Raw genomic sequence first — 25,393 nt, 5'->3', positions numbered from 1 at the left:
GGACCCAATAATCCATAATCATGATTCAGTAAGTAAAGACTAAACAAATCTCTCATGATAAGAAGTGTTTGTAAAGACAGGTGGAGAATATTCTGAAAAATATAAACTTACTGCAGTCAGCAGGATAGCTGGCATCTTAGAAGGTCAGAGAAAGAATAGATTCAAGAGCAGTTCAGCAGGACCCATGAATTAATTTTGTAAAAGATTCCAGGAAAACACCTGACCTTGCCCTGACAGAGAGGCCACTTAGGGAAAGAGAAAGAGCCCAGCTGGCATGGCTGATTATTGCGCTCCCAGTGTGCTCTGGGTTGTTGCATGGCCTCAGGTGCCAACATGAGAATGTTCCTCAGTCAACCAAAGCTGTGCATCCACAGCAAACAGAGCTGGAAATGTGAATCTCACCTGGCCATACCCACTTCTTCCTCACTGGTGTTGAGACATTTCCTAAAGCACAATTAGAAATTACACTCCTGCCATATTTTAGACTCATGAGATCAAAAAGAAGACAAAAAAAAGGTGAAGCAGGATCAATTTAATGCTGAGTCCCTTATAATATGGATGGAATTTTTCTTATGTGAAATTGAGAAATTGTCTTATTTGTGGAGCTGGCTGCATTAGAAGGGACACTGGACCAAGGGCAATGCAGGCAATGGATGTGACAAGTGCTGCTTTGGAGAAGCTGTCAGTCTTTGGAAGGAAAAAAAGGACGTATGAGACTTCTTGATATAACACAAATATGTAAGGAATCTGAGATATTGTTCCCCATTTCCTTGAATATTACATTGGACTGTTGTCAGAAGTCGTCTCCTCTTTGTCGTCATCTAAATTAAGTATGTAATTGATCTTTAAAAAAAAAAGGAAAATTCTGACAGGCAAATCTTTCTATTTTTTTCCTTAATGTGTCTAATCTTTTCAAGTTCAAAGCATTCCAGTGGAAATCAAACACAATTCCTATTTTAGAATCCTGGTTATTAAGCACACTGTTTAAAAGATGGGCTTTGAGTAGATAGCAATACATTTTAGCTATCAGGAGCAGCTGTAAAATCTACTTTTTAATGGAAGATTTGGCATATACTCTATAAAATAGGACCATATTGTATAGATGTCACTCAACTTTGTAAAGCTTATATTGGCCATGTAATTTTACATTCATTTACTTCAGTTGTCTCGCGTAGCCAGGCTACATTTAACAACTGGAATAAAATGAAGCTAATAGAAATGAAGTAAAATTCAAGAAAAAAATCACATTCAGCTTACAATAAATGTAACAACTTCAGCTACAATAAAAGTAAAATATTTAAGGTTATGTAATTCTATTCTGCTACACTATAAATACATGAACTCCTTGCACAGTAACAAAAATTTACTTTTTTACACTATTGCCTATAAAAACAGTTCATATATTAATCTGCTAGTCCCAGAGCTGGAAAGCAATGACTAACTGGATTTAATAGATTTTAAATGTTGATAATTTCCCTTTAATTAGGAATATAAGAAAGTCGGATTTCATCGAAAATTCTTACCCAGCTCATTACCTGCATAACACATTTTAAGATTTAACCTGCACAAAAATGATCCTTGCATTGTTTAACCCCTCTGTAATGCTTAACAATACATACTCTTCATGAGCATTTGCGCTGAATGAATTTGAAAACAAAGCTAAAGAGCTTTACTCTCCACTTAACCATAAGCAGAGTCCCACCAAGAGGACCAGGTGCTGTGCGGGCACCCAAGGAATCTGCTCTCCCCCCTCCACAACAGGCACTGTGTTTTTGGAGGGAAAGTACATGGTTTCCCTCACTCACTGCCCCAAACCAGAGGCTACAGCCCTGCCCTCAGCTCCCACACCAGCTAGGATGCACTAAAATTGCTGCTGAGTACTTATAATTCATTTAAAAACAAATTAAGTCCCCTTCAGCTGCTTCTCTTGCGAGGGCAGTAACTCCCTGCTGACAGATGGTAATGAGGAGCAGACCCACGGTATCTTCTTTGAGTGCTCTCGCTCCGTCAGCAGGAACACATCTGTTTATAACCTCTGCTTTCATTATAAAAGTAGTTAAAGGCTTAAGATTTCTCATTTATTTACACTCTGAGTTTAAATTTTAGTGACAAGTTTTGGAACCAAGGCTTCACAACCCTACAAATCATAAAGAAAATCTCTGCGCTTGGACAAACCTCTAAGAAATATCATTTAGGTTTTTATGCCAGACAGCATGAGAATTTACATCACATAAAGGCAAACTGAAAAGTATTGTACTTTTTCTTTCCTTCACAATAGTTTCAATTTTGCTATGTAGAGTTCAGAATTGAAAGACAGGAAAAAACCATAATAACTATGCTTTTGAGATGTGAAAATAATACTTTTTTTAAATTTTTTATTTGGTAGATAGGTTAACTGTTAGCCATACACATGGTTTTCAAAGCTTGCTCACAGCTTCCCTCACTGCATATCCATAATCATACATTATTTATTTATGGTTCTCCATGTCTCTCTCTGCTCCATCTGACAGATATTTCCTACTTCCTTTTGTGCCTTGTACTTATCTACATTCTGCAGAAGAAACAATTAACCCAAGTGATTTTCTCAGAACACCATTTCTTCACTTTTTATCTTAGCAGAATTTAATTCAGATACATTCATTTATCCTGTCTCTAAGTTGAACAAAAGTAAAAGAATCATGGCTTTAATCTATTTGCTTTTACAATGAAAACTCAGGGGTCTTAGCTTTTTTTTTTTTCTGTGTTGAAATTCTGCATGGTTAAACAACAATTGAAAGGGAGATTAAAAAATAAGACAACAAAGAAGTATGTTTATAGAAACTGGCCTGCTAGATCTCCAGTGTGATGTAGGAAAAGAATGAAGGATCTAAAACTATCAAAAAATGTATGTCACAAGCTGATACAATAAATGCAAATCAAATATTCTCATAGGAAACTACAATGTGGAAGAGAGTGAGCAAGTGGAGATGCCTTGTCCTTGGAGTTAGCTCACTGCATAGCTAATTTATAGAGAGAGGCTCACATGGATCTTCTCAAGGAGTCAAAGCTCCTGAGAATCCAGCTTTGTCCTCAGCAGGACAAAGTTCAGTGAACTGCTATAATCTGTATAAGAAAATAAGCTTGGCTGGGAAATAACTTGGAAGGTTTCCTTTGTGGGAAGCACTGAGATGAAAGACAACTGTATTTTTGCAGAAGCATTTTAAATCCTTCAAAAGAATGGGCACAGCAAGAGGGTAAGAAGACAGACACTATTAACTGGCAAGCTAGATACACGGAGGAAGAATAATGTCAAAGATTAGTACAAACATAGAAGTCACACCTACTAGATTTCAACACATTCACGATGGCGGGGCTACTGAATATTTTTTAGAGAAAGGATGTTCCAGACTTCAATCCCACTCCTCCTCTTTAATCTGAGCCAACAGAGATCTCCTAACGCTGAGTAATGGACAAGTGTGCAGAGCAGAGGATGAGAGACACACAAGAGAGATGCAAACACAGTTCAGAGCAGAGCTGCTTAATGTCCCCTTGTGCTCTGAGAGGACAAACACTGCAGAGGGATTGGGTCTTGCAGCATGACCAAATATTTCTTCTAGCGCTGCAAAATGGGAAGTAGACACTAGATTTTATTACCTGTCACTGCTTTGGAGCAGCTTCTCTCTCTGTTTGATTGGAAGATAAGAATATGCAAGGGCATGCATGCACACGTGAGATCCCTTTCATCAGGGGTGAGCTCTGCTAAAATGTGATCTAACCTGAATTACAATGTAAAAATCTGCAGCCTCCCTACCTTTATTATCTGCCTTTTTTAGAATTTGAGACTTTTTAAAATATCTTTAGACACATATTCAGTAGTCTTTGAGGTGTGCATTTATTCAATTTGCTTTTCAGCTTTCTAATGTAGACTAATTGCCTGTTTTGTCTTCTAAAAACTTAAATTTAGAAATTTTAATGAATACCTAAAACATTAATAAAGAGTACAGACATGCCTGTGCCTGCTTCTTCCTTTCCATTTTCTAGGCTGCACTGCAGTAAAAGCAGGATCAAGGTCTTCAAAGAACAGGACTGATTAAACTGAAAACTATATTTTTATAGTCCTCTCCTTCTGTAATCTAATGAAACCTTTACATTTTGTACCAGACACAAGGAATATATCAAGGAGAAAAAAGATCAAAACAAAAAGGGTTGGATAGAATGTGTTTTCAAGCAATTTTACATGTTTAACCTCAGAGGCAAAGCAGAGGGTTTTTTAGCTCAGTAGCACCTCATGGTCTGAGCAAGTGCTCAGTGCCCTGGCAGCCACGTCCCCCTGCAGCTTGGGATACTTCTGCCATCCTGGAGCACAAAAACCTAGATTTCCTCAGTTTGCTGGGGAAGAGAAAGCTGGGGCTGAAGTTCTGGTCTAGCTTGTCATCTCCATAAGGAGGGAAGCACATAAAAGGGTGGAAGGAAATGCAGCAGCCGATGCAAGGCCATTGAAAGGCAATTTCCATGAGGCTGACACTAGGCCAAGAAAGCATCCAATGCCAGACACCAGGAACAGCTGAAGCAGGTTGTACACTGTTGATAATTATATTGTCCGTGGCAATGTTGCCTATCCAAATACAATTTGAAAAAAAACAAAAAAAAAAAAGCAAAAAAAAAAAAAAAAACCAACTGGTGTGAATAAGCTCGAATAAGCTCAAGAGGGAAGTATTGAAGCTTTACAAGCAACTAGTTGCTACAGATTATTCAGCTGTATACAAATGTAATTTTAACCAGGAAAATCACTGGTCTTGAAGATACCTAACCATAAATAAACATTGGTGCTGAAGACTTAGCATGAAGTACTGCCTGATTTACAGATTATTGAGTGCAAAATCATCACAAATGGGAAAGTGATGAGATAAAAACAGCTAAGCATCAAGGGAAAAACAGATAAAATGAAAACCAGTAAAATGTGTAGCAAATCTGGTTGATGAAGAGGGCTAACACTAATATTCTACATTGATGACAGAAAGAAAATTATGTAAACATGGAAAGAATGCTACCTGTATTTTCTTAGCCTTCATGAATTTCTTTTAGAGAATTAACAACTAATAGAAAAGTAATGCCTCAAAGACTAAAAAAAGAGTGTGTTTATTTTGAAAGCCAAAAAGGTACAGAAAATAATTTTGTTGTTTGTAAATATGACACATGAGTGATTAGAATGAATGAAAAGCAAATGACTGAGGATAGCTGGAGTAGACGATAGATCTATCAGCTCAGTAAGATGCATTAAAACTTGACTGCTTTGTTTTACATCCCAAGGGCAGCAAGTTTTTCTATAAAAGATGTGGCTAAATTAAAACTTTAATTAAACTAGTAATGTATGATAGATTTACTTGACCCCTTAACCAAACTATCAGTAATTTGGTACAGGCTCTAAAGCAACTAAAGATCTGAGCTGTATCCAGGCCAAGAACTCCTCTGGAAACTCCCAAAGGGGCAGAGTGACCCAGAGAACATCGAAGCACATGAGCTTGGATTGTGTGAGTCATGCCTGCACAGCAGGTGGCTTTTCCAAGGGTCTTTTATCAAAGAACAAAGAGGCCTGTGGGTACAAGGAGGTACACACATATCCTTCCTCCTGTGTTAAAGCTGTCTACAAGCCAACCACTTCTGACAGCCTCAGGGAGGCACCTCAGGGAGTTCTCCCTGCTGGGCAGCGTGGCTGCAGGGCAGTGACCTCCCCTTGACCTGGGACAACTCTCAAGGTCATCCTTTAAGGCAGAGACCTTTCTACAAACAACCAACCTTTGGATGAGTCCAGTTCAAATTCTCTAAACTGCAGCTGGACTGCACAGCAGTGACTCTCCCCTGGAAACGGGACTCCTCTCAAGGACTGAGATGCCTTACCTGAGACTAAGAAATCCTTCCTTACCCATGGCAGAAAAACCCCTTACTTATGGATCCTTGTTAAGTGGCTGGTAGCATGCTGAATAAGTATTAATGAAATCCATGCAGTTATTTCCTTTAGACATATGCCATTGTCCAAGTCTGAGACTAGGTCTGGACCTAGCCACAGCTGAGCTCCATCAGGACATTAGAAAGCAAGGGGGTCTGCTCTGAAACTCATGACCCATTGGGAGGTTCTACCTTACCCTTTGGCTCTTTGGTCAATGTGTAAATAATTTGAAATAGATTTGAACTTGATTTTCCTTTGTATAATGTGGGAACTAAATAGAGTGAACCTTGCTGTTGAACTTTACTAAGATGCAGTTTTATAAATTCATATTAAACCCACACTTGTTAATACCTCTGACAGTGATTCTTCAGGCAACCTGAATCGCTCATTTGTGACAAACTAGAGCAGTTGGCAGGATCCTAAATCAGGATCCACAGCATAATGCTACAACTGTTTATGGCTATTAAAATGGTTTTAAAAGTGAACAAAATAAACATATTCCTTTGAATTTGTAAATGGCCTAGAACAGAAGACTAAAAAGTAGGAAGGAGTAAGCAGAATGAGCATTGACCATTTTAACCATTTAGACCCCTGGCTGTTGGGTGTGAGTGGCACAGGCAGAGGTGCCAAGAACAGCATGAAGTGCATTCTGTGCCTGCTTTAAGAATTGCCAATCTTCCTTCCCCATAACGGCAAGTCAGGCCATGTGAAAGAGAAAAGGAGGATCTTCACCTTCATGTTAGTGCCATAAACTGAGTCTTACATGTCAGAGCATTGACTTGCTTTCCAGCCTGTCTCTGGTACACTGCCCCTCCTTCTTGATAGAGCTTTCCAGTTTCTTTGTGACTGTTCCATTATTCATAGCCAAATGAAAACATCAGAAAACTTACAAGATTAATGCAACAGTAAACCAGCTTAGCCAGGTATAACTGAACCTCTGAACTGCACCACAGAGTTTCCTTCATGCATAACTCAAATACTTGTTCTGAGGCTGCTGTGGAAGTTCACCCTGTTGTGAAAGTTGCAGCTGAAGTGCCACTGCAAGAGCCTTCCATAACCAAATGGCTTCAGTGACACTGGTTGAGCATGCAAACTGTTTAGGGAGTATGAAGAAGAACCATGGAAATAGGTGTATTAAACAGCACCCATGTCTGTTACCTGCACTACGGTGTTTATAGCTGGTATTGCATCACCTGTTTCCTTCAGAAATAGGATAAGTAGTTCAAGGCACATGTAAAGCACAGGTAAAAAACTCAGCAGAAAAAAATGTATTAAACCATCATTTTTTTGTAGTCATGTGGTGGCTCTGTTTAGGGCATGAGAAGCAGGTATTTCCAAATAGTGATTTTTTAAAAAATGTTCTTCTAATTTGTTGTGCAGCCACATCTTTTAAAACAAACTAGCTTAATTTGGGAGCTAAACTCAAAAAGATTAGGTTTTAGGGACTAGTTGCCCCTTGTAGTTCCTCAGCTATGGACTTTACCAAGTAGTGTCCCAAAAGAGGACACTAAGTATGTGCATTTAAAACCATTATAAATTATTAAAACATTAATTAATTAATTAAATTATTATAAACCATTAAAACTTACAGGGTTGAAAAACCCCTAGTTTATCACATTCAGAACTGAAATTCAGAATGTTGGGGGTTTGTTTGGTTTTGCAAAACCTCTCACACACACACATAGAGGGCAACAGCACAATTTAAATTATAATCCAAAGCTTTACTTCATTTGCAGGTGATTTATAGCAGCATAAACCCAAACAACTTACAAATCAGGGCATCCTACTGTGTTTTTAGATAACTAGCACACCTCTGAAATGTATTGCAGGTTTTGTTCCTTTTTGTCCTTCCCATTTAGACACTATAGAAGCAGTTCACAATAATTTAAGAAAATTACTAACTCTCCTCTTAAACAAGAAATGAAAATAGCTGGAATGAATTACTATTTGTACTCACTTGATATAATATGGCACTTTGTTTGGTGAGATTGCCCTCTCCCAGGGGCCTTGGACAGAAGCTGTTAACAACAAACAAACAAACAAATAAATAAATAGCTGCACACATACATTCATACATACAAACATACCTAGAAGAGAAACGTGGAGGTCAAACAGGAAAGACAACGTTAATCTCTAGAATTACAATTTTTCTCTCGGCCACGTTGATTCAGGTCTGTTTGCTCAGTTGCCCGTGAAGGCAGGAAGGATTAACCTGCTGTTCTGAAACCTCGGTCCTAATCTGAGAGAAACTGAACTCATTCAGCTGCAAAGATAAATACAAAAACTCCTTGAAAGCTCACAGAACAGATATGAAGCAGAGTGAGCAACATATCATTCTGGTGTGTTCTCTTGTAGGATTCCTCCTGCTAAGGTGTTTGACTGGGTTTTCTTCTATTTCTTTCCTTGTGTGGTCAGCACTTCCCATCCTTCTAAGAGCAGAATTATGCACTTGTTTATATTTTGAGTGAAATTACACTGAGAGACCATCATATTTTGTTTGTTTTTATGCCCTTGCTGACTTGCTCTAAATGGTGGACATTTTTATTCTTATTTCTCCACATTACTAATTGTCTTTTACTGTCTTCCAATAACAGCAAATAATGGAGAAAATGACAGTATGATCACAACAAATAGAGAGGAAATAACTTTGCTCACTTTTGGCTTTCATGGTGTTAAATGTCAACATCATCTTACAACAAAATGAAAGTATTTTGTAAAAGAGGTTTCTATAACACTCATTTGACAAAAGAATTATAAATTATTTTTTATTAGAGGCAGAGATAATTTATAGTTTAGGCCATAGTCTGGGAGATATTTTTTTTATTAGGAGTTTCTTCTCTGTCAAACAAATTAGAAACCAGAATTTTCTTTCTTTAATAAAATTATTAAATCAGAAAACATATGAAAAGTAATCTAATGGAGAAAAAAAGCATGTTTGCTTCACCCAGTATAGCCCTTCTTTTTAGTGACCCCTGCTGTTCACAAAGGAAAGGAACTGTTACCAGGACAACTAGGAATTAGCTTCTTGACCATTTGGCTCTATTTTCTTTCCCTCTCTTACTCAAAATAGATGCTTTAAAAATGCCACTCCCAACCTGCTGTATCAAAATCAAAAAATCGCAATCCATACAAATAATAACTACCAATATACATATTTCATCTATGTTGTACCAGATTCACAGAACTCCCTCTGTAGAATGAAGTATAGTTTCTCTCCCTTGCCCACATATCGGAGTATGGACATGAGTTTGAGGAAGGAGATGAAATGTGCTTCTAAAATGGCTGTATAGGGAAATCTCACTACTTTTGTACATGAACTCTGAAGAAGGGTTGGAGGGAGACTAGGGACTCCCAACAAGGGGACACAAATCAGACATGGGAGAAATTGCTGCTATTATAGGTGGTCTGAAGAGGAGAAGGAAGAGCAGGTGGGAACCAGGCTGGGGAGAGGGTGAATATAAATTTTGGACAATGTTAAGAAGCTAGGGAAAGGAAGGAATATGTTTGGAAGAATCATAGAATGCTTAGGGTTGGAAGGGACCTTAAAGATCACATAGCTTCAATTTGCACACCAAGGGCAGGGAACCTCCTATTAGACCACGTTAATCAGAGCCCCATCCACAATGGGGAATCCACAACCTCTCTGGACAACCTTCCAGTGCCTCACCTCTCTTGCAGTAAAGAATTCCTTCCTAACACCCAATCTCAACCTATCCTCCTTCATCTCAAGGCCATTTTCCCTTGTCCTATCACTACATGTCCTCGGGAAAAGCCTCTCTCCATAAATATGGTAATCCTGTTTCAGATTGCTGGTGGCCAAGGAGTTCTGAAAATTCTGCCTCAGCATCTCTGCATGTTCTGCTGTTCTCTTCAACCCCCAGCCAGCCATCTGTAGCTTAGCTGAGCGTCATTGCTTTCCTATTACTTACATTTACACAGATCTGTGTTCTTAAAAGAAGAAAAGTAAATTTCAAAGGTATGAAACATGAGAATCAGTAACTCTCAAAATGTGCAAGAAACAGAATTTTAATTACAGTGTTGGATCTCTTGGAGAACCAGCATACTGCATTGCCATTGAAGGCTGTAGCATGGCCCACAAACACAGGAGCACAAAACTATATGCATTTTCAAATAAAAATACTCAAATATACACCTCATTTCTTTATGACACAAAAATCCTTCTTGGGCCAGGCACTGCCCTTTGGTTCTGTGTTCATGGACTGCATGGCTGAGGAGCTGTGGTGGCCAAGGCTGCTGTCCATTGAGCTGCTCTTCCTGGTAGCACAAGCTGCAGCTGCTCAGTTTCTGTGCTCTGCTACAGCCTCAAAGGATGTAAAGATACAATCTGTTATGTGATTTGTAGAAATGTAAAAAGTATCAAAAATAGAATATTGTGTAATGTTTTGATGTTAAAAATCTCAAAATAACCCCATTTTCAGGTTCATACAGAATTCTTAATCATAATACTTAAATATTCTTTCTACTTGTAAGAATGAAAACTGCTGTAAATATAATTTTGATGACTGCTCCAATAGTCTCCATTCTAGATGGCAGCAAACAAAAGCCAAGGAGTTAGACAGAGATCACTGTTTTGTTTTACACTATCAGTTACTATGTGATTTCTTTACATGCTTTCATTCAGTAATTCTAACCTAATGTGTACTAATATGTTCTCCATCAACCAGTTCTAAAATGCTTACTCAGTGACAATTGTAGGGTTCTTACCCGTGGCAAATGGCATCATCTGAGAAATAATTCAAATCAGATTACACTAAGTTATCATTTTTGAAAGCAAAATACCCTTCAGTATTAACTAAAAATTGACCTTGTTACATATTTCTCTCCCAAGCAATCATTAATATTCCCAATGGGAAGAATACTAAGTTACAATTGTTCCACTTTAAGATTTGTTTTTAATTCAATAGCTAAAGGACTGAACAGAATGTTGCATATTTTTCAGATGTATTTCATCTGTTGCTTCTGAATTAATCTGGGTAAGAGCTTTGCAGTCATAACTTATTATCACAGAATCTTACATATGATAGTGTCCTTTATCCATTAGAAGAGGAACAAATACTTTTGCTTTCATGAGAGCTCAGTGCTATAGTAATAACAAACAATTCTGTGATATTCTGCATAATTGGATTTAGTATTCCTTCAAGAGGTTGCTGTGAAGCTGTCTATAATACACTTCTGGTTTCCTGGATGATTCTAACCTTGCATAAATTTGAGTTGACAAAAAGTGCAGTACATTTTACAGCTATACACAGAGAATAATAATTTCATTTTTGGCAGAAACCCAGAAACTAAGACTAGCTGTTTCTTATCTTTGGGTATCAGTACAGGTTGACTGTCCATACAAAACCAGTACACGTAAATGGTTAAATCCACCTAAATGTCTTGCTAACAAAGACTTTTTTAAATACATATGCTGTAGTATCCCTGTGTGCTACAGCACTCAAGAAGCAGACATTTCCTGTTTGCTGAGAGTAATTCCAAAGTGTTTTATTGCTTGAGCTTGCACAGGGTAAGAACCCATTACCATACACCCAGCTACTTGCAGTGCTGTTGTGACTGAAATTAAATATCACCACAAAACACAGGGCATTTTAAGAGTGAATTTAAATTTCTCTACGCTTTGTTTGCATTGACATACATTTTAATGATTACCTAATTTTTGAGTTTTATTCCTTTCTGTAGGTGTCCTAAGAGCCGGGACTTGTTTTGCCTGTGAACACAATTCTTGATGGTAAGCAGACGTTCTTACTTGTTGGCAGAATGTATGGTGAAATGGTGGCATGCTGGCTCTCTGAACTTCAGTACTGTTTTAATCTATGCAGGGAACTGAATGAAATATTAAACAGGATGATAGTAGTTGATACTACAAAAAAATAATCTTATAAATATTTCACTTTAGGAATGCAAATATAATGAAAAATACATGTATGTTTACCAATGGTAAACTGTTTCTCCTTCAGCTATTCAAAGAGTAAATTTGGTATGTCCACATTTAAATATTTCTCTCAATGGTCCTTATTTAAATAGTCACCACAGACTTTTAGTCACCATATGAGTGTACATTTTCCGTTCTAATTAAAAAAAAAAAAATCTTTTGACTTAATTTTCACTAAGAGGTTTTGGACAGAAACCACAAAGAAGCATTGTGTAGTGTTCATACACTGTCACATATATCCTGTCAACTATGTTTTTCTCACTTTGTTAGAAATTAATTATATTTATTATATATTCCTTTTAGCATCATGGCAGTTAAAGGTGAGCTCATTTTTACATCCCCATTATCTTGTTTGTTGGCCATCGTGTCTGTAACTCAGCAAGGTGCTGAATTATGTTCACATTTCACATTTAATGATAATTATTCCCTGATTCAGCCTGGAAATTCTACCTGCATGACCTGTGTGACTTACACTCTTCTTACCTAGCATTATCATCATTAATACCTTAATACAGCATAGAGTTAAGAAACTGTTTATTTATTCACATAAAGTTTATTTTGATGCCAATTATTTTCACTGCAGCAAAGTATGGATTTGGTGACTTCAGATAAAGGCAGGCAGGGAGAAAAAAGGATGAGATGATCTTTGCATCAGGAAAAGACTCTGATTCCCCAAGAATCAGAATTTCCCATCTGTGTAAGCTACCTTAACTTTTCCAATAAGATTCATTGAGTACTACATTTTGATTATTTTCAGATAAAACCATTAGAAATGAGAAAATTCTGCTCTCCAGAGACTATAATGAGGTCATGCTTTTCCTCCTTAGAGAACATGCTAAAGCAATATTTCCCCACCATAATCAGTGCATGGTGCAGGCTGGCAGAATGTTACCTCCAAAACGTGCATCTGCATGGCAGTGACATAATAGAGGTGTTTGCATAACCTGCCAGCTCTTTGAGATCCTTTGCAACAAATGCCACTATATACCTGTAAAACATAGGGGTTTTTCAGCTAAGATTTAGATTGATTTCTAAATTATGTGAATTTTTTATTTTTCTAGGTAAGACTGATGAACAATCAGACCATGCTGTGTAGCACTGAGGTCTAAAAATTGCTTGATGTAGCTGAGAAACTGATGTCAGAATACACCAACCACTCAGCTGAGAAGCTGCAAGGCAGAAACATCAATCCAAACCTGCCTTTCATAAGGTCTACACAGTTTGGGGCCTGTTCTTCTGCAAGCCCAGCTGCACATGGGGATGGATTCATGGGCATTTTGGAAATAGAGAGCCCCTTCTCAGTTTGGACTCTGCCCTTCTCAAGTCCAAGCAAATACTCACAACACCATCAGCACTGTCTGTCACTGTAGCACACATGCAGACCTTTACCAAATACACCATATTTAGAGCATGTCTAACCAGAGAAGAAGTCATCTTCAATGATTAAAAATCTCTAAGAAGAGACTTTTAGTCATTAAAAAAGTTCAACATGTGATCAGAGTCAATTATGACAATCATTTTAGAAGAGTTAAAAGAGGCATTTCCATCCTGCATTTCCTGCTGGAATCTTTATGGCCAACTTCAGATTTATCACCTGCAGTTTAGGGTCAACATTATATGGTAAGACCTAAATAATGCACACCTTTAACCATGAACAGTGTTCCAGAAGTTTCCAAATGCCACTTTGTATTGTGAAATATAAATGTGCTCATTTTCTTAAATGTCACACGATTTGTAAAATGGCAAAAATACAATTGTTAATAGCAGAATACTGAATGAAATAGAGCAAAGAAATATAGATAGAGTTTATAATGGCCCACATACAGGTACTCCACATTGCTAACTTCTGTTACACTCTTATGCTCTTAAAAATGGAGTCTCTAAAACTGGCTGATCAAATGAGGTTATAAAATGGCCTAATCAAATTGGTGGTGATTTTTGGCAAATGAAATTAGATAAATAGAAAATAAATCTTTGGTAAATATTCCATGTCTTACATAGCAAAACAGAAAGAAAAATTCTGATATACATATATAGAATGTGCCTGTTGCATCCTAGTCCTGGAGCTTGAGGACAAAAGAATGTCTTAAACTGAAAACAATAATAATATAATGCATAATGAAAAAATGAAAACTCACTGTAAAATTAATTCTACTAATTTTATTCCAAAAGTAAGCATAAAGATAACCTCTCAAAATATGGCAATGTTTTACTACCCTTAAAGACTTTTAGCAATCAGGCCAAGGCAAGGACTATCAAAAGCTGTAGCTGTGGCCATGATATCCTAAACAAGGGTGAAATGGACTGAAGGTATTTTCTCTTAACTTTAAACCTGATGTACACCTCACACAAGTCTTGAGGTTGAATTGGTGCCCAGGGTTCTTAGAAATTCACCATGATAATCACAATGGCAAGACCTGTTAAATGTATTTGGTTTTGTTGGTACTTTGCCACTTTTTCCTTTTCAGAAGCACATGTATTTCCTTTACATTTATACTGACGTAGAAAAACAGTTTTTTAGCAATCAGGATCCTCTAGCTAATATGACCATATTAAAATATATATAATAGTGAATACTTTTTTTATAAATACATTTAAATACAATAATAAAATCCTTCTGCTTTCAGAGAGTTCTCAGAGTTAGGCTGATTTGTTTGTGCCCACTTATCCTCTATCTTTATTCTACTACCAGGTGATATTTTCTATTCAACATATTTCCTGTGATATCTAAACATATTAAACCATTTTGCCAAAGGACATGGATGAATGGACATGTTTTTCAATGTTTGCTTGTCATATATATCTGAAAGACAATAAGATATAATGTATGCAGTGACAAATAAGAGAGAAAGATGAAGTTGCTTCCACTGGAAAATAATCTATCAGATGGATGGGTAAAGTGTCCTAAGAGTCATAGAGCCCTCTCATTTTTAGACTTGGATATCTCAATTAGGAGGACTTGCCCTTTTAAAGACATCTGCCTGTGCAAGAAAGAGCTTCCCTAGTCTTTGCTTTGCATAATAATCTGAGCACTCGCACAGAAGGTGGGAAGAGTACTTGACTTCTCTCCCAAGACGAAGAAATTCAGAGCCACATCTCCAGTTTCTCAGGAGAGTGGGCTAAATAACTGAAGGAAAACACAAAGGCACAGAAATAAGAAAAAAGACTCAGATCTGAACCTGAATAGCTCTGAGCTTATCCTGAGAAGGAGGGACCTAGGATACACAGCCTACTCCTGTGACTGTATTTTTTATTTTTAAGCAACAATTATCTTCTATAAATGCGGCAGATGCACTCTGATCACTTACAACACAAACTGGTGGCTCCAGCATTTGTCATCTTTCTGTTTCTGAATGAAAGCTGCTAGGGCTGCCTCATCTTGTGTTGAATTAAGCGCTGCTCTTACTTACAAGTCCGAAACTGAGAGGCACAGTGAAGTATCTCCTGTTAGGTATCTCCAGGTCCTAGCACAAATTCAGGTATGAGGATTTAACAGGCTGGTACTGACATATGCAGGTAGCAAAAACTCACAGCCTGGGAAATATGAATCATAAAATTTTGGCAATGGGTATATCAGCCTTTTAGCCTTGCAAACCTAAATGTTCTTTCTGTTCCTTGTATTCACAGGTTCTTTCATGTTGATGAAAGTCCATGTTGTCTGAGCTTGAAAACCACTGGAATTTTCCAGTCATAATCCTAAGTAATTGCCAGTTATATGGTGAGCACTGTTTCAGGCAGTCACTTCACTGACATGCTATACTTACTAAAAGATGGCTCATACTGGGGCTGGACAGTAAATTACAAGGTTTGCTCATGGTTTTAAAAGATGTAACACCTAGTTTTCAGCAATAACCAGCAATGCACATGAATGAACAATCACCTGCAATGCACGTTAAGAAGTGTGAGTGATTGCTGAATAGCACTGCAAATGATATTAGAAACAGTCTGACATCAATGCTACCTCTCATTTATTGCATCTCAAAAAGAGTAATAACTATTGTGACATACAATAGTTATGTGTGGGTCTTCCAACAAGAGCAATGAATCTCATTTTTTGTAAGAGGCACAATCACAGAGAAAAATACAGATGAAGTCAAAAATAGTAAAATTATTCCAGAGGAGTCATTGAAAACTTTGGAGCTGGCATTGTGTTTAAAATTTGCAGATATTCTTTTTCACACCTCAGTTACTGTATATAATTCCCAAATTAAGTGCCTTCATCCATGAAAGGATCACAGATTTTTCTTGTAATTACTTTGCTAAATATTTACAAGTTTCTTTTTAACAGAAAGATCTTATTTTTACAGTGGTTTTATGCCTTGATTTAGACAATTCTAATTAAACAAGTCGAATTAAACAAGTCTAAGCAAGTCCTTCAAAACCAACAAACTCACTCTACAAATCCATGATATCAAGTTTTTTCCCATTTAATACACTTATCAGATGTGTCTTAAATATTCTGTGTGTGAATTCTGTGAATTCTGTGTGACCTTGGCAAGGAATGAACTGAGCTGGAGCTGGGACTGGCTCTGTAGACAGTGGCAGAGCAAAATGAGTTTGGGGAAGCACGAAAGTCAGGAGCTCAAGGAGTGGCGTGAGAGAGCCCATTAAAAAATGTAGAAGGCCTGGAGAGAGGCAAGTTCATGTGAAAAGTCATGTCCAGTTTTGATAAGTCTTTTATACTTGAGGCAGACCAAAGCCTTAAAGGAGAGAGAGACACAAGTGGATCCCATTCCTTTGCCACTATCTCTTTAATTTACAACCAGGAAACATCTGGATTATCCCATGCTACAGCATTGAAAACACTGGCACTTGGTCATTTAAAAGATGAAAGAGTGGGAAAAGAATGTTGAACTGCATGAAAAGACAATGGAGAAAAACTCTCTAATTTAAAAATGCCACAAATAAGAATACTTTTTTTTTTGCTTTTACACTCCTTATCTCTCTAGCTCACACCTTCTTTCCAATCTCTTTCAGAAATAGCTCTGTGAATAGCCCTTAGAACAGGCTGTAAGTGCTTAGAAACAGGGACTACCTCTTGATTTCTTGCCTCACAGGACATGACAAAAATGAGGTCCCTGCATCACTCCCCCATTACTTTTGTGCTAGGTTTTCAACAGCCCCATGCACCTTCAGTTTCAACCAAGCAGAAAAAGACAGATGATGCTATAATTTCTATGTATAAAATAATAACAAGCACATGAAAAAGTTACCGTGATTAGCAGATCATATTTATTTCTTTCTGATAAGAGAGAAATGTAATTCAGTCACTGATTTTATGTGACCTTGACTGTAGTGCCAGCCTCTTTGCAGAACTACTTAAAGGTATATCAACTACAAAAGATAATTTTTCATGTAAGAATATAAACAGATATTATTACTTGTACCTTAAGGTGGGCAAGAATCTATGGAAGAGGGAAAGTGGATGCTCAGTAGGGAGGATGAACTGATTATTACTGGCAAATAAACTAGATGTGCAATAAGCAATAGATTGCCTATTTTCCTTACTGATTATAGTTTACACTGATCTTATGTGTATCTCAGCTCCTTAGATAAAAATGCTTTCAGAGTTTTGAGCTTATAAAATAAAACCATAAAAATTGCTATGATTAATCTTTTCACTGCTGTTGTCACAGACTGATCAACTTGGACTCTGTCTACCACGTACAGAAACTTAATTTACAAGCCATTAAATTCACCTTCATTCAACCTGCCTGATTGTGTTTGGCAACCTTTATGTCTGACTTGTTCACCCCCAAAAGTACAGCTGCAGAAAAACCACTAGTGCTGGATGGCAAGGACTGTGTCACCCTCTCCTGCAGTGCTTTCTCTCCCATAAATGTGCTTCCATCCATGCAAGGATGCAGCAGAGGTAGTAAAAAAGCATAAGAAGCATGTCAAAGCACGGTATTTTCTCTAGGCATTGTGATAGTACACGATAGTGGATGCTTTTGGAATTTGATGCTGATGAAAGATGGGACTGATGTATGTACTGGCAGTTTTCAGTGACTGCAGTTTTAGACTTGGGAAGGATTCTGCAGATGTTTTCAGAGCTTCAAATACCTAATTTTTGTATGCATGGGTAAGATTATGTATTTGCACACACATCTAAGGGAGAAGAACAAATAAGCAAATACAAATGCCCATTTTTCTAAGTGATAGTTGGACTATTTCCAAAATCAACACATTTTCACCTGACTCCTTTTCCTATAGTGATCATCAAGTGGAATGAGGTGTCCAGAATGATGTCCACAATTTGCTGGCTCTAATTAGTTACTAAGAAGAATAATGTCTCACTGGTGGTGGGTGGGCCAAAAGAGGTGACTATCATACACTGATCATCTTTTAGATTGATTTAGTTTAGCAATAGCAAGGCAGAATGGGCCGAGGAAAATTGTCTGACTGCACTCAATACCAGCACAAAGACAGCTTGATCAGTGTGATAATGCAGTGCAGGTCACTCTAGTCTCTTCCAGGCTTGCTTAATTTACCCTACAGATTTATTCTTTCACCAAGAATACACCATGGGTCACAAGGAAAAACAGGTATGTGCTTAAATATTGTGTTTATGTCATATATTCATGGCTCTTGCACATTCAGGCTTGGCAAGTTTGATTTGCAGTTACGTATATTGAACCGATAAAGTAATTCCCAGTGATCAACAATTAAAGAAAAGTGGGTTAGAAAGAAATAATAAAAATAGGGCTTATTTCTTCATAGGATTATCATTTGACAAAAGAAGGTCCAGGGTAGAATCAGCCTGCATTTGTCTTATATGGCACAACATCAACCTTGGTTTTGATTTTGCAGGACATCCTGCTGAGCATTTTCAGTTTCCCATCAAGATCTTCACTGGGAAAATGGTTAACCTATTAAAATTACAAGGCAGTATCAGCTGAAGAAAAGTTTGTCCTCTATCCCACTGTGAACGTAGCTGTGCAATAATAGCAACATCTATTTCCAATGCCTGGATAGCTTGTCCCTCTGCATGTAGGAGACCATTATCCTGTGACTGTGTTCTCTTCTGCTGATACAATCTCTTAAATAAAGCTCTACTGTTTACTTTCCTTAATTGAAGTACAATGGAAAAGACATGGCCTTTAAGAAGCTTCACTTTAGTCACTGCCTTGGAGCTTTGAAGGTATTTCAAGTTGTCTTTCAGTGTACTTCAAAACATCCTTGATAAAAGAATGCGTGTGGAGGTGAAGTGGGAATTTTGCTGGCAATTATATTTTATGCAGAGTTGTAAAAAGTTTACTCAGCTGCCATTCCTCTGCCAACTTTCTCACCCCAGTTTTTATCCTTTCACTGCTCTGCTAAGTGATCAAATCCTAGAAAATTTTTTTCTTGTATATATGGTTTTGCCCCTTTTTGGAGCTGAACATTTCTTTAAACAGAAAAACCAAATCTGTGTTGTTTTGGGGGTTTTTGAGGGGGGTTTAATGCTTTCTGGATTAAAATAATCAGAAACTCTTTTAAACATAATTTTCATTTACTAGTCCTAAAGGAAGCCCCCAAATGAAGATGAGCCTTGCAGAGATAGAAGTGGGGACAAGGAGACATGATAACAGCAGATGTTTTTCTTTTACTCTGGACCTGGACAATATGAACATATTTAACACTCCTCTGCACCCAGGGAAGAGAAAATAAAAGAAAACAATTGTAATATAGTCTAAAATAGAAACTCATAACAACAACTAGCACATGGCTACGAAATTATCAATTAAACGTGTATGCAAACTGCTCAAGAAGAATGGGAAACAAGAAATCACTCACTGGTAAGAAAATGCTGGGAAGTAGGGCCAAAATCCCTGTGAGCTTCATGCAGTTGCTTGATGCGCTCATCAACGGCCACCTGTTAGGAGAAAAAAATGACTTTTACAGACAAGAAACAAAGACCAATTATAGTCAGGTCATTTTTTTATTAGTGAACATTCAGTTTAAAATTAAGCAGTTTCCTGCAACAAATGTTATCCTTCAGAGTCTTCAGATGAGATGAAATGTGTCACTGGAAAAAAATAAGGAATAAAAAAAGGGTTTTTTTTCTGTTGTCCCCATCTTAACTGATGCTAGGAGAAGCTGAAAATGAAAAGGCTGATAAATAAAGGTAAAGCAAATTGGCCTGACATTATGTACCTGAAAATAGTATGACTGCTGCTTGTCAATATTGAAGTCAGAATATCCATCTGTTAATAATATTTCTAAACTACTTCTAAAGTACTTTTGAGAGTACAGTATTATAAATCAGCACATGAAATATAATCTCATTTAATGTGGACAGGATAACCATATTTCAACCAAGTGCTGAAATGAGGTTAACCAAAAGAGAGCAGCTGGTACAAACATTTTGATGTTCTTTTAATCATCAAACCTTTCCTCAGAACAGACCTTTGAAGAACATGTTCCTAAGGTTTTGTTGGGTTGGTGTACTGCATGAAAACAAACAATAGTTTAGGACTTAGTTTAGGTTTTTTCAGTGGTTTAATAGACTGTTAGTTACATAAAAAGTCTTTGTCTCACTTCCTTGAACTCATGTTAAACTATGACACATGACAGATAGATAATAAGAACTTTTACCTTTAAACAACTCATCTTTAAAACAATACCCCATAAGTTAACACAACCCATCAACAAACTATAGGAAAACTTATAGAAGACACTTCCTTCATGTTAACAGAGTTCCCCAGGTGGCTGTTATTCATCACAAAATTAAGACCCACAAAAAACTGGTTTTTTCCTCTTATGGAGAAATCTCCATAACCTTAACAAGAGGGACTTCTCTCCCTAAGTAAACTAAACAAAAACTATTTGAGAGGTAATAAACTAACTAAAACTTTTAGGTTTTGTTTCTTTACATTATCAATGAAAATAAAATTTGGGGGGAGAAAAAGTATTCTGAAAAGTTTATTTTATTCTTACTACCTTTTTTCCTTTTAGTTACTTTTTATAAAATTTTCTTTATGCTCTTTTAAAGTTTTGAACCTACTTTACCTTTCTCCTAATTCTGTCTCACAACAGGAAGTAAACACATTAGTTAGGAAATCTCAAAATTAGTAAAATCTTAAATTAACAAAGCAAAACCACTACAGACTGGTTTTATCTTTACCCTTGAAAATCTCAGCGGAGTATTGAGCAAGTGGCCAAAAGGGGTGGTTGCAACATGATTCCCTGACATATGAGTGTCATCTGCCAGTCTCTTTATAGCCTGTATGCTAGAAGGATGTCATGAAGTTAGACCTAAGAGTGGGATTAGATAAAACAAGGAAAAAACCCCCTTGAAAGTAATGATAGAATAATTTTGAAATGTAATAAAGTAACTTATAGGAAGCAGGTTCACTTAAACATTGCCTGGAAAAAAAAGTGTTCCATCAACACTGGCAAAGCAGAAGGTAAGTGTATTTTAATTTACCTAATTGTGATATACATAACAAGGAAATAAATAGGTTGCACAAGTAAATTGTGATATACATAACAAGGAAACAAATAGGTTGCACAAGTAAAAAGCAATACACATTTTAAAACTTTCAGAGAATTTTTTAATTGGTGTTAGGAGGGAACTATTGTATAGTAACTGGGCATGACACATTTGGAAGGGAAAAATTTAAAATGGTAGAATGAATGAGCTATTTGATATGACTGTGTGTGTTTGCCAGATAACCCCTAGACTCCAAAATCTTCTTTAACTAAGCAATAGCAATTTACTGCCTAGACATGATTTATTTGCTTACAATTTTAAAACTAACACCATAAGCAAAAATACCCATTTGCTTTCTTTCCTCAAACCATTTTTCAGGTGCTTTTCCTGCAGCTCCCTTCATTTCTATGCCATCTTTTCTGGCTTCCCACTGAATTGCAAGAACAGATGTTTCTGTTAAGCAATGCTTCATACCAGGGACTGACTTTGAGCTTGAGTTCACACCCAATTCACTGCACAGATACAAGCTGGGGAAGTCTGTAAGTGCATAGAAAAACACAAAAAGGGCTGCTTCTGGTCATCAGTAGAATTAGCTTAAGAACAGAATAATTAACTGAAGTGCTATTATTTTAAACCAAGAAATAACCTTTCAATGAAGACTAGAAAGATAATCTTAAACATACCTAAACACATGCAAATAAAGCCACTGGAAAATGTAATGAAAATGCATATACTCTTTAGAATTGTCTTAAAATTACCTCATAGCATACTTATTTTGTCATTAGGAAATATTGGTTAATAAAGAACTATATGGCTCTTCCTTTATATTAGTACATATTTTCATTAAGTCAGCCAGGATGGAAAAAGTTTTTGCTGGCATGAAAAATCCCTAAAGAGATGAGAACTTTACAAACAGACAGTGGGGAGCAGTGTTTCATATAGGAAAATTTCAACAGCCAAAGAGTGGTCAGCAAAGAGCATGGGAACCCTTTAGTACACATGACCACTGCCAGCACACAGCCTATACAACTTCTGTAAGTGTGCTGAAACTGAGAATTCCAATCCCTTAAAAACATCCAGATAACCTTTAAACTGCACAAAATTATTAACCTGAAGATTTTTAGCCGTATATGTACATCAGCAAAATAAAATACCTTACACACTTCAGGGTTAACTTTCCAACTGAACAACTTTGGATGCGAGCCAGGAAATACTTCTTTCGAGAGGTAGATTTTGTCAATACAGAGAAGAAGAAAACACTGACAAATGTTGAGAATTCTCCAGGAAATATCACCTGAGAGTACAAAACGTTATTCCACTCGCCTCCCAGGAAATGCCACTTGCTGATGTGTTGGCATACTACCTTTTAGGTAAAAGACAGTAAAAGATGAACTCACTTTTGGTGGTAGAGCAAGGAAGATTATTGCAGTCAGTTTCTATTAATTTTATCAAAACTAACACATAAATGGTAAAATAACAGAAATTGAACCCACAGTAACTCAGATAATGGTGTACAACAAAAACCCACTGAAACAATCCTTGCTTAAACAGAAGAATGTGTCTCTGGTCCAATAAAATCAGATTTGGATTTGACTTAGTGACTTATACATCAACAGTCTGAGGAAGGAGATTCTATCCATATAAGTCTTCATAAATGTTTCATGATTCTTCAAAGAAATTCTCATTGGCATGTCAAAGTGTTTCTTATTTTTCAGAAACAAGCCATAGGTAATTCCCAAATTTTAGAATTTTTTATTGTTATTGTTTTTCCTTCAAATCAAGGGAAATAGGCTCCTACAAGACAAGCACAAACAGTATCTCTTGTATTTTTGTATGCTATGCTCTGAACCAAGAGCAGTTAGAACAAAATGTGAACAACTGGAGCCTTGTGGTGTGGGAAGAAAACTGCAAAATTTTCAAGCCCATTCAAGCATCCATTTTCCTTGCTTTAAAGGGAAGAAAAAAAAGGTGTGGTGTTAATGAAGTAAAACATTCTCTTCTGATTTCAATAGTATTGGCTTAGCCATGAAAAAAATACTACTTTAAAGGTACTGTTACCAGAATGTAACATACACAGAATGGGTAAAGCTGGAAGGGCCCACAGTGGTCATCTGGTCCAATCTCCATGGGATGGAACTGTGGATTTCATTTGGGTACCTTTCAGGTAAAACTCCACAGTATTCCTCTGCAAGAACCCTTAAAAATAAATAAATGGATTTCTAAAAAGTCAGCTATTGCTTTATCATGATGTGAGAATTTGATTTAAACAGAACTAATATAAAAATATTTTTTAAACTAATTTTTACATAAAAGCAAGCATCAGAACTTTCTGTAATTGGGATACTTGGACCGTTGCTTTTCTTCACTGGGGATGCATGCTTGAAAAGACATGCATTTCCATTATTTATTTAATCCAATGTTTTATATAACATTGATCTTCTTTCAATCGTAACAAATGAAAGAACCACAGCAGTGCAGTAAATATACTCGAGATTGAAGATGGTAATATTAAAGATCCTGTACTGATTTTAAGTGATATTGACATGGTACAGAAACAGCTTCTGCTAAAAAAATTGGCAAGAAAAAAAAGTAAAGTCTTTCTCCTTTAAAGACTTTGAAAACATTTGATGAAACGAGTTCTGTTTCCCATCCCTTGGATTCAGCCCTGTGAACTGAATCTATAATCAAATTCTGAAAAACAAATTAAGACAATAACAAAAGCAAAGCTCTGCCATGCAGTTGTTAGCAATAGTTTCAAGTGCTTTACCTAATGTGGGGTTCAACCTTGACAACATTTTTCGAACAGCTCCACTGCAGTCAGAATAAGGATTTGATGGATTTAACTTGGGTCTACTACTACATTCTGGGGGGGGGGGGGGATGGGATTTGTCTTATTTTTTTTCATTTTTTGAGGTTTAACTGAGAATATATTTATGATATATAAAGCATTCTTTTGTGTTTACAGCCACACTGCAAAGCAGGCCTAGATCAAGAAGGAAAGCTGTTTAACTCTCACTATTTTCCATGTTCTCAAAAAGTACCCAACAGCAGCTGTCCAGGAGTGCTGGAGTTGCTGAAATACTCCAAGATGTGCTGGAAGAAGGAGGTACATCCACCATGTTACTGAAGTTGTGCCTGCAAACAAGGAGTGGCCTCAGCAAAGAGCTATAGGAATGGTCTCTCTGTCAATCCATCAACCTTTTCCCTCTTGGATCTACCAATACTACAGACACACAAGAGCCCTGGTTTAGCTGTGGTATAACCCTGCCACAGCCTTGCCCATGGCTTTGATTTTCAACTGAACAAGTTCAGTGGAGGAAATTTCTCCCAGGGTTCTTATCTGAGCTCTGACTGTGGCTGAATTATCCAGCAATGAGGGGCTGCATGAGCCAGGGGGACTGCTTGGGTGCCTCTCTGTGCTCAGCACTCTCAGGGAATTCACATTCAGTGAACTTGGCAAGGAATTTATTAAAAAAATACATGAAAGTGTGCAAGTAGCAATTTTTACTACTTATTAACATGAAGCGTCAGAAATGAAATCACTAGTTTAAAAATTGCTAAATCTAAAGAGTTAAGACAACTGTTGAATGGCTGGGTTTCTGAGGAAAAATAGCAAGAAAAGAGAGAAAGAATAGAAGATTCTCATCTAAACAGCTATATTTAGTGCAGCAGCAAAAGGACACAAAATCTCCTTTTTCTTTTTGGTCAAAATTTGCTTCACCAAAAGCTGTTCTCACAAAAAGAGAAGGGCAATTTTCTGTATCAATCAGCATGCATCCACACAATACTTATTAAAATAACACTCCTTTAATTTCCTCACCACATTCATAGCATTTCCACAGCCTCCTGACCTTGACTCCAACCAAGCACAGCCAATTTGCCTGCATATCAAAGGAAACCCGCTCCTACAAGACCCTCTTTAATGTTGCCCAGCAATTCTCCTCCCAAGAGCTGAAAAGCTTCTTTCTTTGCTCTCACTGAGCCAGAGCTGTCAAAGCAGTGCGAGGCTGTTCTTCACAAATCAATAAACAGAAAGATCTGATCTGCTGTACTTCTAATAGCTACCGAATTCAGTCACTCATTGCTCCTCATCCATTAG

At 37.0% G+C, this 25,393-nt stretch overlaps 1 protein-coding gene across 8 annotated transcripts in view; it reads right to left on the bottom strand.

Annotated features, from left to right (window-relative positions):
• Nucleotides 1–25,393, bottom strand: part of DMD (dystrophin) — a 1,148,514-nt gene that overhangs the window by 110,253 nt on the left and 1,012,868 nt on the right. For all 8 annotated transcript variants that reach the window (XM_030961382.1, XM_030961390.1, XM_030961407.1 and 5 more), the window contains 2 exons: nucleotides 19,656–19,734; nucleotides 7,884–7,944 (listed from right to left, as the gene is read on the bottom strand). In XM_030961382.1, the coding sequence (XP_030817242.1) occupies nucleotides 7,884–7,944; nucleotides 19,656–19,734 (140 nt within the window). The remainder of the gene's footprint in view (nucleotides 1–7,883; nucleotides 7,945–19,655; nucleotides 19,735–25,393) is intronic.

The sequence above is a fragment of the Camarhynchus parvulus genome, chromosome 1 (genome assembly GCF_901933205.1).
Source record: "Camarhynchus parvulus chromosome 1, STF_HiC, whole genome shotgun sequence".
NCBI classification, from domain to species: domain Eukaryota; kingdom Metazoa; phylum Chordata; class Aves; order Passeriformes; family Thraupidae; genus Camarhynchus; species Camarhynchus parvulus.
The sequence above is the reverse complement of the archived record's forward strand: the minus strand, read 5'-3'. Positions and strand labels throughout refer to the sequence as shown.